The 14381-nt window shown below is 48.8% G+C and overlaps 1 protein-coding gene across 3 annotated transcripts in view; it reads left to right on the forward strand.

The window, feature by feature from the left end:
- The first annotated feature begins 13219 nt into the window (after positions 1–13219).
- The window catches only part of LOC102449237 (protein HIRA-like), a 185581-nt gene continuing 184419 nt past the window's right edge, over positions 13220–14381 (forward strand). For 2 of the 3 annotated variants that reach the window (XM_075918057.2, XM_075918058.2), the window contains exon 1: positions 13221–13493. In XM_075918057.2, the coding sequence (XP_075774172.1) occupies positions 13457–13493 (37 nt within the window). In that variant the 5' untranslated portion in view covers positions 13221–13456. Of the gene's footprint in view, positions 13494–14381 lie in introns of all 3 variants that reach the window. The other variant, XM_089775121.1, reaches the window with a different exon arrangement.

Here is a 14381-nt window from a genome sequence, read left to right on the forward strand (position 1 = left end):
GGACCTTACCCACAAATCACGCTGGGCCAATCCTTTAGCATCTAACAACTAAAGGTTTATTAACACAAGAAAGAAAAGCATGAGAGTAAGGTTGTTAAAGAATAGTACGTTACATGCACCAAATCTCCCAGTCCTCAATGCAGGCTCTAGCAGAGATGTTACAGCTGCTGGTTTAAAAATTCTTGTTGCACATCCTAGCATCAGGATGGGTTCACAGGTCTTCCAGGCTCTTCGATCCCTGCAGTGCTGCCTCTGGGATGAAGTGCTGAGCTGAGAACAAAATGGCATCGACCACATGGCCTCTTTATACCTCCTTCCTGGCCTCTTCTGGTATGCAGCAGGTCACCTGGTCCTCAGCCTCTCTGTGTTCCCTGCTGGCTGCTCTCAGGTGACAGCCCCCATTCTTTGGGTGTGTCCTTGGCCCATTGAGAGCCATTGTTCCACAGGTAATTAGCATGTCCACAGGCTCCACAGGCTCGGCCCTGCCCAATGCTTAACCACATGCAGGGAAATCTTCAGTGTCCATACAAGTACATGCTAATAATTGCACACACGGACATTATACAAACACATGAACAGCGTACATAGGATTATCAGATAATAAGCTTCTATTCAATACCTCACATGGCCCCCTCCTATACCATTTTTGGGGCCAACACCCCCACCTATGGGTGCATCAGTGATCTGGCTGCTCCCCTCAAGATCCAGCAACGTGACACCGGGTTAGGCACAACAGGAAACTGAGAAATAACAATAGCGTTGATAGCTCGAAGTTCCTGGACAAAATGATAGGTGTCCCTTCCTGGTTTCTTTATAGGCAGTATAGGGGTGTTACACTGACTTGTACAGCGAATAAGAACACCTTGTGCCAAGAGATCAGAAATGACAGGCTGAATCCCTGCCTCAGCTGCAGGATTCAGTGGGTATTGGGTAATACGGGGCAGGCGCTTAGTTTTGTCAACAGAAATGTGAACGGGATCCACTGATATCCTGTGGGGTGGTGGCCCACAAACAGTTGGGGACCCGGGACAAAAGGTCAGCATCTGAATCAGGAATTAAGGGGAAAAGGACGGTGTCAGGACACTGTAGTAGGTCCTCCACCTTCTGTCGGGTCTGTGCAGGCACCTCAAGATAAACCCCATCAGGAGTACAGAAAATAGTGCGGCGCAATCTGCACAATAAATCCCTTCCTAACAAAGTCACAGGGGAAGTAGGACTTAGAAGAAAAGAATGATGCTCTGAAATGGGTCCTAGTACAAGAGGGACAGGTTTAGAAACTGGGTGAGGTACAACTTGATTAGAAATACCAACTGCATTAACAGCCTGGTTAGAAATGGGAATAGGAGAAGACGACGCTTGGAGGGTGGACCTGCTAGCACCTGTGTCCACTAAAACCTGGGTGTTTTGTCCAGCAACCTGGCAAGTGAGGGTGCCGTCAGAATTTAGGGGAATAAGCGGAGATAAAAGGGTGAAGTTGCAATCCTCCTCAGGGCATCCTTATTTACTCTTGACCTCCGTTAGGTTAAACTGACCCTGCGGGGGTCTGAAAGCTACAGGCTCTGGCTGCCTGGGGCGGTTCGGGCACTGACTCTTCCAGTGTCCGGGCTGTTTGCAATAGTGACAAGTATTTGCATTTGTCACTGTCCTGGGGTTGCCTTGACTGGCGGCATCCCCAGACCAAGGTGGTGCTACTCTTGGGGGTCCATATGAGCCCCGTGGCTGTTGTTCTGTGGGGCGCCCCCAACCCCAGCCTGTTTTAGGAGGCAGTGATTGCAAAACCATAAGTTTAGGTTCTTTGTCCTGTTTAGCCTTTAGGCACTGTCTGCAGTGGTTTGCCACTGTCAGAAGATCCTCTAAAGGTTTCATTTCCCAGCCTATTGTTATTTGTTTTAACTGGGTTTGAATAGCCGGTTCCAATCCATTAACAAAAACAGCACCCAGCACCTGCTTAGCAGTGGTAGCTGGATTTTCAATGCCAGAGTGCTTTTCAAACACTTTTGTAAGTCGTTCCAAATAAGCACCTGGTGATTCATTTTCTTCCTGCTTGCAGGTGTTAATTTTAACCCAATCTGGGAGTTTGGGAAAGACTTGAAGAATACTATCAAGCAGTCCATTTCTAGCCCGGGCTAGAGTCTCAACATTAGCTGTTGAGTCTGGGTCTGTTGAAATAGGTTCAGATGGCCAGCCTGCCTTCTCTAAAATCTTGTTACGCTTATCATCAGGTAAAATCACTCTTAAAAGCAGATCAAGGTCTTGCCAGTTAGGATCATAAGACCATATTAATAGTGCCAGTTCTGCTTTGTCTTCTTCCACTGAGGGAAAATCTTTGGCTAGGGCGTGTAACTCGGTCCTGGTCCAGGGTTGGTAAACCCGCATACACCCTCCTTGTGGGTTTGGGACTTCCCATAAAGGATAAGCTGTGGTATTGGTTGTGCTACTAACCCGCTTCTCTGTGTCTGACCCTGATTGTAGTTCTTTTGCTCGCTTGAGGGCGAGTGTCAGACGAGTTATCCTTTGTTATTCCCCAATTTCATTTCTCCCGGCATCTACTTGGCTCTCTGGGATTTCCCGGGACTCGGGAGCTGGAGCTGGGGCTGGATATGGTGGGGGATTCCACACAGGGCACAGGACATCATTCATGTCATCCTGTGAATCAGGATTTGGGAGACAAGGATACAATTGCCCAATAGGTGGTGAACTAGGGTTAGTTATTTCTGCTTTTGGTTGAGTGCCAGCCTCTTTCAGCAGTTTAATCTGTTTGCAGTTTTTCCTGAGAATCTCTAAGGCCTTTTAATTGAGATTCTTTCTGTCTCTTAAAAGTTTCTTCATACCATGGCAGACCATTGCAGATCGGGGATTTTTGCTCCACGACCCTCAAGAGCCCCCCTTAGATTTAGAATTTTAGTTGCATCAAAAGTCCCTGTCAATGGGAATTGTAATTTAGGATCATTTTGGGTATACAAATTCCACTTTTCTGAAAACTTACAAGTATTTTTCCCATACTGAGTATACATAAAGAAAGCCGGACTGCCCTTAGTAGGCACTGGAATTCCTGTAGACTGACCTACCCCCATTTTTTGCGCGCACTTTAAAAAAAACTCTGTGAGGCACCGAACTGAGAGTTCGCTTGCTCACACTGACACCCCCCCCCCCCCCCCCCCGCTTTGGTTGTGAGGCACTGGACTCAAAGTCCACCTGGCTCACAGGGGTTTCCGACACCCGCCCCAGCCCGGCAGAACACCACGTCCTGGCACCTGGAGACAGCCTGGCGGAATGGGGAAATACTATGGCCTGGGATTAGCCTCAAAGGTTAGTATTACGTCCGCAAGTAACAGAAAGAGACAACAAAGCTTTCCCACAGTTCCGTGTGCCAAGAGAGTGTAATGGCACCACACCAGCTTTTAGCGTTCGAACACAGAGGGTCCAGCGCATGGCTGCCTCGCTAGACACACCGGTGTGCCCTTTTGGAACTGTGACACATAAGACAGGCCTCATAGACAAAGACAGACACAGACAGACAAAATGTTAGCCGCTCCACAAAATTGAATTCCGTAGCTCCCCTTACCCCAACGGCCGGCTGTCACTCCAAATCCCAAGCCCTCAACTAGGCGATTTCGTAACAGGTATCCCCTTACCTTCTATTGAGCGCTCTGAGAGGCTTGTAAGTGGAGCGCCGGTCCGTCCGTAGGGGCAAGTGGGGCGTTAGGAATCTCGGTGGAACCTCCAAATTGTTGAAGCAAAGGCCTCACTCAGTTTACACAGCTAAACAGACAGCTTTATGGATCAATAAGGCAAAGTGAGCCAAACGTGGTTCCAGCAGAGCTGGGCCCAGTATGGCTGCTAATACAATCAATCCTAGTATCTTTATACCCTTAACCAAACAGTCTGACATCAGGGCATCCAATTACAGAAATCATCAATTAAACTTGGAAAAACAAAGCCTTATCAGCAAGATGGCGGGCAGGTACGAGGGAGTACATCTCCTGTCCCAACCAGCCCAATTAACACATTCCAATAGTCCATCCTGTAGGCTTCTTCTCACGGGGTGACAGAAAGTTCACTCTGGTCTACGTGCTTGAGAGAAAAGCTGAAATGGTTTCTGTTATACAAGATGGCTTCTAGCTAAATATGAAATGGTTTCCACAATGTCTAATGCCTTACTAAAGTCTAAGTATACCATGTCCACCACTTCTCCCTTATCCACAACACTAGTTATCCTGTCAAAGAAAGCTCTCAGATTGGTTTGACATGATTTGTTCTTTACAAATCCATGCTGGCTGTTCCCTATCACCTTATCTTCCAGATGTTTGCAGCTGGGCAGAAAGATGTACATTTCTAAAATATATAGAGAGATAATAATGTAGTGTGTCTTTTTTAATGGGTGCTCAGTCAACTTAATGGTAATTTGAATGTTTGTACTGCATAGTTCTGATTGATTGGTCACGTATCCCGTATTTGGCATAGGGAAATACGGACTCCCTACTTATCTGTTGCCCTGATCAGGGCCGGCTCTAGGTTTTTTGCCGCCCCAAGCAAAACAAATGTTGGCTGCCCCCGGCCCGCTGCTTCAGGACAGGCACTGAGGAGGAAAGCGCCCCTTTCACCTTGCAGCTCTTTGACTCCCACCGCGCCCTCCGGCCATACCCAGCCTACGTCCTATCTCCCCTCCACACACATCCCGACCCCCCCCCCCCACCCACTCACCAAACCCAGTTTCCACCTTCTCTCCCCTCCTAGGCAAACCCGACCCCTCAGTGACTGGACCCAGTCCACCCCCCTTCTCTCCCCCACCTAATCCACCCTGCGCCCTCTTCCCTCCCAGCCAAACCCGATTGCCCCCCTCCCAACCGGACCCAGTCCACTCCCATCTCCCACCTCCCCCCACTGACCGAACTCCGTCTCCTTTCCCTCTCCCCACCAAACCCTCATGTCCCCTCCCCACAGCTCGCACGGAAACATCAGAGCACCCTGGGGGAGAGGTGAAAGTGGCACGGGTCCCCCTACTTCCCTTTCTCTGCAGCTGTAAACATGCCTTCTGAGGCAATTATAAAACAAATCAGGGAAGTTCATGTTGTTTCCCTTTCTGTTTGCACCACTTTATTATAATTACAGATGAAATTCATGAATCGTACACAGAGCCCAGACATTTGGATTTTCTGAGAATTGCCTGAGAATTACAGAGAATCTGTTTCCTCAGGCTGCATAGTTGTAAAGCCAGTTTATGAGCTGGGCCAGTTACCATTATCTCAAGTCCACATTCCCAAACTCTGCATCAAACGATTTGGGGCTGCAGTGGAGTCCATCTATACAGTGCACAAGAACTTGCAGAAGTGTTCCTAGGTACCTGCTCTATCTGCAGTCTTCCAGGCACCATCACAAGTTTATGAGCTGCTGAATATACTGTATTGGCCTTATGCAATGAGATTACTTCCACCCTATTTGAATATCTCTCAATCCTACTTCATTAGAAAATAGGCCACTCTTTTTAAACTCCTCTTTTCCCCTTTCCACAAAACCTGCCTCTTTATGGGAGATCGGCGAGGAGTCCTGTGGCACCTTATAGTCTAACTGAAGTGTAGGAGCTTAAGCTTTCGTGGGCAAAGACCCACTTCGTCAGATGCATGGAGTGGAAATTTCCAGAGGCAGGTATAAATATGCAGGCCAGAATAGGCTGGAGATGAGGAGGTGGATCCAATCAGGGAGGATGAGGCCCACTTCTAGCAGCTGATCTGGAGGTGTGAATTCCAAGAGAGCAGAAGCTGCTTTTGTAGTTAGCAAGCCATTCACAGTCTTTGTTAGTCTATAAGGTGCCACAGGACTCCTCACCGCTTTTGCAGATTCAGACTAACACGGCTACCCCTCTGATTTATGGGAGATGTTGCCATAAGAAATGCTAAAATGGGAAACAAACAAATAGGCATGTTAATAATTGCACTTCATCTACAGTCTCCTTGTGATGGGGCACCAAGCTCCAGCTGCGCAGAGACCACAGCTCCCCACACTTCCCGGCTGCCAGTAGATGCGCTGGGTGGAGAATGGGCCGCCGGGAGCCTGCCAGAGAAGGCAGGAGGTGTGGGGAATGCTGCGTTCCCAGGCGCCGGCATGTCCCCCCGGCGCGCCTGTCTGGCCTGCTCGGGGGTAACCCGAGGCCGAAGGGAGGCCGAGAGGGGAGAGACGTCCGCTGACGTCATCGGCCTGTGCCCGGAGGAATGGGGCGGGGCCGCAGCCGGCGGGGCGTTTAAATGGCGCCTGGCCCCAGGGGAGGAAGAAGGAAGCCGGGACGAACTCCAGGACGCGTAGGTAGAGCCCGGAGTGCGAGCGGTCGCCGGGCCGATACCCAGAGTATTCTGGCGAGTCGGGGCTGACTAGACACTGAGCCGGCGGATGCGAGCAGGAGGAAGCAGCCAAGGACGGGGACCGGAGGCGGAGTCGCTCCCACACCCGAGGGTTGGTGAGTTACGGAGAATCCCCACCAACCTGGCAGCGCAATCACACCGCTGCCTTTAGGGTCCTGGGTCGGGACCTGGACAGGGGGCGGGCCTGAGTCCCCCTCTTGCCTCGCAGCCAGTTGGGCCCTACCGGCCCCGTCCGGCCAGAGCCGGGTTTCTCGGGGCCCGGGAACCGCAAGGCTGTTGAGCTGGGACCAGGGAGAACACGGGTGTTGGGGGTAAGCCAGGGTGAGCAACCCCAATGATGGCAGGGCTGTAAGCCTGAGGGGGAGCAAGCCCCGCGACACTCCTTAACTACAATATTTGATGTATCTCATTCCTGAGTTATTGTCACAAATGTAAAGCCCCTAAACCTTATATTTATCCATCTAGCCTTCAATATCATGATGGAGCTCTATGTCTACACTGGTGGCTTCTTGCGCAAGAAAACATCCACACTGCCATGTGCGAGATGTGCTTTTGCGCAAGAGCATCCATGGCAGTGCGGACGCTCTCTTGCTCAAGAAAGCTCTGATGGCCATTTTAGCCATAGGGCTTTCTTGCTCAAGAAATTCATGTTGCCTGTCTACACTGCCTTCTTGTGGAAGAGCTCTTGCGCAAGAGGGCTTATTCCTCATGGGGAGAGGAATAACTCTTCCAGAAGAAGCCCTGTTTTCCGACACTGTACTGTAAATTTACTTGTGCAAGAACGCGCGTGCAGTGTAGATGCTCTGCAACTTTTTGCGCAAGAACAACTGTTCTTGTGCAAAAAGCCTGCAGTGTAGACGTAGCCTAAGGCTACGTCTACACTGGCAGGTTCTTGCGCAACAACTTCTTGCACAAGGGTTCTTCCCATGCCGTACTGTAAATATTCTTGCGCAAGAGCTGGCGGGCAGTGTGGACGCTCTCTTGCGTAAGAAAGTTTTGATGGCCGTTTTAGCCATAGAGCTTTCTTGTGCAAGAAACCCCTGCCACACTGCCCTCTTGCGCAAGAGCTCTTGCACAAGAGAGCTTACATTTGTAAGAAAAAAGCGTAACTCTTGTGCAAGAAGCCCTGTCTTTCCATGTCATACTGTAAATATTCTTGCGCAAGAGCTGGCGGGCAGTGTGGACACTGTGGATTCTTGCGCAAGAACAGCCATTCTTGCACAAGAACCGGCCAGTGTAGACATAGCGTAAAAGGATGTCTAGACTGCAGCACTATTTTGGGATACTGGAAGACTGCGGGTGCACTATTCTAGCATCCCTGTAACAGGGTTAAGGGATTTGTCGGAATTGTGCCTTATTTTGAAATTTTGCACTGTGCAGACAGCGACAAATTTCAAAATAAGCTCTTTTGACTGAGACTCGGAATAAACTATGCAATTTGCGTAGTGCAAATTGCGTAGCTTATTCCAACAGAAGGGTGCTGTCTAGATGCGCCCTAAAATTAGAGAGCTGTGTGAATCTTACTGGGGTCAGGCATTTAGCCTACATTTTTCAAATGTGGAGGCTTAAAGTTAGAGAAAATGGGAGCTATGAATGTTGGGCGCCTTTGAAAACCAGGCTACTGCTGTTTCGGTACCTACATATGGATTAAGGAACCTAATTGTAGGAACACGATATGGAAAATGGGAGACTTAGTATCCTGTGCCTAGAGTGATGTTCCAGTAAAATATGACACCTTATACACATGTAAGCAGGGGCTGAACTGCTGCTTGCTATCAGCCAGCTACAAGGAGAGAGCTGCCCTGGGGTGGGTGTGCCCACTACAATTGTTTAGATGTGCAAGATAATTAACTGTTGATATGTAAATACAGCTCATGCCAGGAGGGGGAGGGAATCCGAGGTGTGGCTATGTAAATCCAATTCAGCCAGGGCATCGTGAATGCGAGCTCCCGGTTAGCAGCACACCTCTCGAGATTCCAGGTCCGGACGGCAGAGGGATGGCTCAGTCCCTCTTAGGAGGGAGTCCCCGACCACCACCACCTGTCGTTTTCTTTTGGGGGTGGTGGCCGTGTAACCCCCATCCCTAGGACTACGCATCCCATGTCTTCCAGTAGATGGTGTTCCCTTCCGGTTTCTTCCTTGTGAGGTCCCTTCCAGAGCTTTCAGCACTGCAGAGCCTGTGGAAAGAGCCTGAAAGCGATTACTTACGTAACCCCCTTTTTCCTCCCCGGGTTACTGGGGAGCAGGTCACACTCACAGGTGTGCCTGGGCACCTGGTGTTTTAACCTAAAAGAGGTCCTGAGCACCCCAGTGGTGGTGGTGTTTAGTTGGGGAAAGCCCTGTCCACCCCCTTGCTGCAGTCCCTTGCTGGCAATGAATGTAAAGTGGCGGTGCCTCCACCTGGCTGGCCTTGTACACACACTGGTGCCTTGAGAGCCTCCAGGAACATACTAATTCCAACAAAAATCTGGATCTAATTCCAGAACAACTACAAATCATATACATCTAATAGAATCCTTTAAAATAAACAATCAACTTAAATAAACTTAGCAAACAATTCCGCTGTGTAGGAAAGATAGAAAATATGGCAAAAGACCAGCTTGGCTTAACAAGGAGATCTTGCACGATCTCAAAATAAAAAAGGAGTCATATAAAAAATGGAAACTAGGACAACTAACAAAGGAGGAATATAGGCAAGCAACACGGGAATGCAGGGGCAAGATTAGAAAGGCAAAGGCACAAAATGAGATCAAACTAGCTACAGGCATAAAGGGAAACAAGAAGACCTTTTATAAATACATTAAAAGCAAGAGGAAGACCAAGGACAGGGTAGGCCCACTGCTTAGTGAGGAGGGAGAAGCAGTAACAGGAAACTTGGAAATGGCGGAGATGCTCAATGACTTCTTTGTTTCGGTCTTCACCGAGAAGTCTGGAGGTGTGCCTAACGTAGTGAATACAAGCAGAGAGAGGGTAAGTTTAGAAGATAGGATACACAAAGAACAAGTTAAAAATCACTTAGGAAAGTTAGATGTCAGCAAGTCACCAGGTCCTGATGAAATGCATCCCAGGATACTCAAGGAGCTGATAGAGGAGGTATCTGAGCCTTTAGCTATGATCTTTGAAAAATCATGGCAGACAGGGGAAATTCCAGAAGACTGGAAAAGGGCAAATATTGTGCCCATCTATAAAAAGGGGAATAAGAACAACCCAGGAAACTACAGACCGGTCAGTTTAACGTCTGTCCCAGGGAAGATAATGGAGCAGGTAATTAAGGAAATCATATGCAAACACTTGGAAGGTAATAAAGTGATAGGGAATAGCCAGCATGGGTTTGTGAAGAACAAGTCATGCCAAACTAATCTGATAGCTTTCTTTGATAAGATAACGAGCCTTGTGGATAAGGGAGAAGCGGTGGATGTCATATACCTAGACTTTAGTAAGGCATTTGATACGGTCTCGCATGATATTCTTATTGATAAACTAGGCAAATATAACTTAGATAGGGCCACGATAAGGTGGGTGCATAATTGGCTGGATAACCGTAGTCAGAGAGTTGTTGTTAACGGTTCTAAATCCTGCTGGAAAGGGATAACAAGTGGAGTTCCTCAAGGGTCTGTTTTGGGACCCATACTGTTCAATATCTTCATCAATGATGTAGATATTGGGATAGAGAGTACGCTTATTAAGTTTGCAGATGATACCAAACTGGGTGGGGTTGCAACTTCTTTGGAGGATAGGGACATAATTCAAAATGACCTTAGCAAGTTAGAGAAATGGTCAGAGGTAAACAGGATGAGGTTTAATAAGGAGAAATGCAAAGTGCTCCACTTAGGAAGGAACAATCAGTTCCATACATACAAGATGGGAAGCGACTGTCTAGGAAGGAGCATGGCGGAAAGGGATCTAGGGGTCATAGTGGACCACAAGTTGAATATGAGCCAACAGTGTGATGCTGTTGCAAAAAAAGCAAATATGATTCTAGGTTGTATCAACAGGTGTGTTGTAAGCAAAACTCGTGAAGTCATTCTGCCGCTCTACTCTGCACTAGTTAGGCCTCAGCTGGAGTACTGTGTCCAGTTCTGGGCGCCACATTTCAAGAAAGATGTGGAGAAATTGGAAAGGGTACAGAGAAGAGCGACAAGAATGATTAAAGGTTTAGAGAACATGACCTATGAAGCCAGGCTTCATGAACTGGGCTTGTTTAGTTTGGAAAAAAGAAGATTAAGGGGGGACATGATAGCGGTTTTCAAATATCTAAAAGGGTGTCACAAGGAGGAAGGAGAAAATTTGTTCCTCTTGGTTTCTGAGGACAGGACAAGGAGTAATGGGCTTAAAGTGCAGCAGGGGAGGTTTAGATTGGACATTAGGAAAAAATTCCTAACTGTCAGGGTGGTCAAATATTGGAATAAATTGCCAAGGGAGGTGGTGGAATCTCCCTCTCTGGAGATATTTAAGAACAGGTTAGATAGACATCTGTCAGGGATGGTGTAGACGGAGCTTGATCCTGCCTTGAGGGCGGGGGGCTGGACTCGATGACCTCTCGAGGTCCCTTCCAGTCCTATTATTCTATGATTATTCTATGATTATTCTAAACAGGGATTAACAGAATTAGAAATGAATAGCATTAACAAAACACATAATAATTGAAGCTTATACAGCTAACATTTGTACTACCAGTGACCCCACCCCAGAGTGTACACACCCCTAGACTCAGTCCCAGACACTTGCTTGCGTTGGCGCTGATGTTGCAGCTGTAGTGGAGATTTGGTCCAGGCTAAACAGCAGCTCTGTCCCAGGCAGCACTTTTCCAACAAGGCCCAAAACTTACTGCCTCATGCTGTGCCTATAGGAAGCAGCCTGCTAACTCCCAGTTCCAACAGGCAACGGTCTATAGCTGCACTCTAGCAGCCCCTGCACTGGATCAATGTCCTTGGCAGCAGCCTGGCTCCCCCTCTGGTTCCAAACTCCAAGGCAGAGTCCCAGACTGCTAGGCCCCTTTCTTCAAGCCCATGGAGAGAGCAGTCCTCTCTCCCCCCAGAGTCCTCCCTTCCTGTTTTTTCCCAAGGGCTCATGGGAATTGTGGTCTGGATTGTAGCACACAGGGTCTTTTCAGAATAAAGCAGAGGCCCCTTTAGAGTAAGGGGACTACACTTACCTCTATAGCATCGGGGGATTCCCGTGCTGGCCTTTTTCCCCTTCTAGAAGTTACATGCTGCCAGTTCTCTTCTTGGTCACGTACTGCCCTCTCTGGCTCCTCTGCCTGCTGTGCTTGAAGGATTAAATGCTGCCTTCTATCGAGGAAGTCTTCATCCTCTCTGATCGAGTGTAGGGTCGACACTTGGGCCTCCAGTCCTCTAATTTTCTCTTCCAAAATGTCGACCAGCTTGCACTTTGTGCAGATGAAATCCGTTCTTTCTTCCGGGAGGAAGACAAACATGGCACACGCTGTGCAGGTAACAACAGCAGACCTATCACCATCCATCGCTGCTGTCCTGTTCACAAGCTCCTTGGTCGCTTGCCCACTGCCTTATAAAGCCCTGGGCTGCGTCTAGATTGGCATGATTTTCTGGAAATGCTTTTAACGGAAAAGTTTTCCGTTAAAAGCATTTTCGGAACAGAGCATCTAGATTGGCACAGACACTTTTCCGCAAAAGCACGGAAAAGCGTCCGTGCCAATCTAGGCGCACTTTTCCGCAAAAAAGCCCCGATCACCATTTTCACGGTAGGGGCTTTTCTGCGGAAAACAAATCTGAGCTGTCTACACTGGCCCTTTTGCCTGAACAGGAGCAGCATAGTATTTCCGCAAGAAGCACTGATTTCTTACAGTAGGAAGTCAGTGCTTTTGTGGAAATTCAAGCGGCCAGTGTAGACAGCTGGCAAGTTTTTCCAGAAAAGCAGCTGATTTTCCAGAAAAACTGGCCAGTCTAGACACAGCCCTGGAGTGCCTAAAAGTCCCGCCCCCCTACCAAGGCTCAGCCAATCAGCAGAGGCTTCTAGAATTCAAACTTTAATTAGAAGCCAACAGTTTCCACCTGCCAATCACAGACAATCACAGTACCTACCATTTATAGCCAATCACAGCACACACTCCATCAAGCGGGGAGGGCAAAGGGGAAGTGGGGGAAAAAAAAAGCCTCATTCTCAGCGGTCACAGAATTGGAGTCCAGGTTATTGAAAATTATTACCCTTTTAGTATCTATTTTTTTCTTATTTATGTTGTTTTACTTTCTGCATTTCTCTCAACTTGGCAGTGAAAATAGACTAGTCTGTTTCACTTACAGGTTGTCAGTAACTCCTCCCAATGCAATTGTTATTCAGTACAGACCCTCCCTCAATTCTATTGGGGGAATTGGTCAACACCAACCTCCCCACATGCCATCTCTGCTTAAGCTAGAGTTACCATATTTGAACGTCCAAAAAAAGAGGACACTCCTGAGAGTGAGTGTATCTGTATCACTATCCACCAATTCAGCAGTGTCCTCTTTTTTGAAAATTCAAATATGGTAACCCTAACTAGGGGTTAGACCATATCTCTCATGGGGATGTGTATGACAGTCAGTCCACGCCTTCTTCCATCTTTGCAGGCGAGGAGGGATGTCAACCCAGGGGTGTGTACGTGAGCTCTGCTTGGGGAGGAGGTGTCACTCAACTGAATCCAGACCTGACCCCATTTGTGCTGACAGTGGGTTCCTCAACCAGGACCCGCTCGTGAGGGGTTGGGGGGTATTGGGCCGGGATCGCTTCGCCCAGACCATCCCCATGCCCCACAGGGTAGCGGCGGTTGGGGTCGCTGGTTTCTCGCGCTCTCTCCAGATGAGGGCAGCCGGGCTCGGGCCGGCTGTTTCCTGCCGGGCTGTTTAGGCGGTTGCTCGTCGTTCACTTCCGGCGTTGCCAAGTAGCCACTAAGAGGCGAGGGGCGTCCGCGCGATGGAGCAGTGCTGAGGCGGCTCTGGCCGGGGCCTGGGCAGTGCGGAGAGTTAAGAGTGGGGCGAGCCCATGGCTGCTGGCTGCTGAGCCGAGTCACTATCTCTCGGAGCAGCCTGGAGCACAACTGGCCGTCCCGGGGGCACGGGTCGGTGGGGGCCCCGGGCCGGGTAACAATGAAGCTCCTGAAGCCGACTTGGGTCAATCATAATGGTGAGTGCAGGGCCCGGCCGACGCGGGGCAACACAGTCCTAGGGCTAGGCATATGGCGGGGCGGACCCGGGATGCCCAAAGGTGCCAGCGTCCTGTGGGTGTGTGCTTGGTGGGGGGCGACTTGCTGTGGAGGGGGGTGCCGTGGGCATCGGGTCCAGGAGGGCTCTGCGCGCTAACTTATCAGTGAGCTGGTTGAAAATACCACCCCCCCCCCCCCGCGTGTCCTAAAGCAACGCACCTCGCTTATTCCTGACTCGAGCCCCACTGCTGTCCGTCTGAGGGGGGACTCGCCCATCGGAGGGTGAGACACTGTGGGGAAAGCTGTGGTGATGAGATTTTCGTGTTTTAGGAGGCATGCTGGGCCTTGATCGCAAGGGTGTATGTGCACAAAGACGAATGCACTGGGGAGATTTGAAGAGGAAAATTGTTGACTTTTTAACGAGGAGTAACTAAATATTTTCAGTTAAACCTTTACAAGCCTTTTGCACCTTAATAGCCCAGGTGGTTTGTGATTTTGCTTTTTCTCTAAAGCTAATGAAATGTAGCTGTTACTGAGAGTAAACTAATCCCTGAATACATCTGGTTTGTGCAACTGCAATACAGTACCAGATCCAAAGAGGTGTGGTATAACTTTCCAAATAACAAGATAAGGGTACATTCTTGAGCACTCCAAATGAGTCTGGAAATCTGCTTTTCTTGGCTCATTGTGGATTTTTATTTGTTTGGAAGGCTAAGAGAAATACCATGCAGAGAGTTTGCTAAAGTAAGAATAATGAAAATAAAATACTAGAGAAACATAGTTTCCAAAATACAGTCTGGCTTTCAACTTTGCTTGGCAAAAGTGTCTACCAGGAGATCTGTGAACTGTCCTTGTAAAGACCAGGCTGC

The sequence above is a fragment of the Pelodiscus sinensis genome, chromosome W, assembly GCF_052426305.1.
Source record: "Pelodiscus sinensis isolate ZL-2025 chromosome W, ASM5242630v1, whole genome shotgun sequence".
NCBI lineage: Eukaryota > Metazoa > Chordata > Testudines > Trionychidae > Pelodiscus > Pelodiscus sinensis.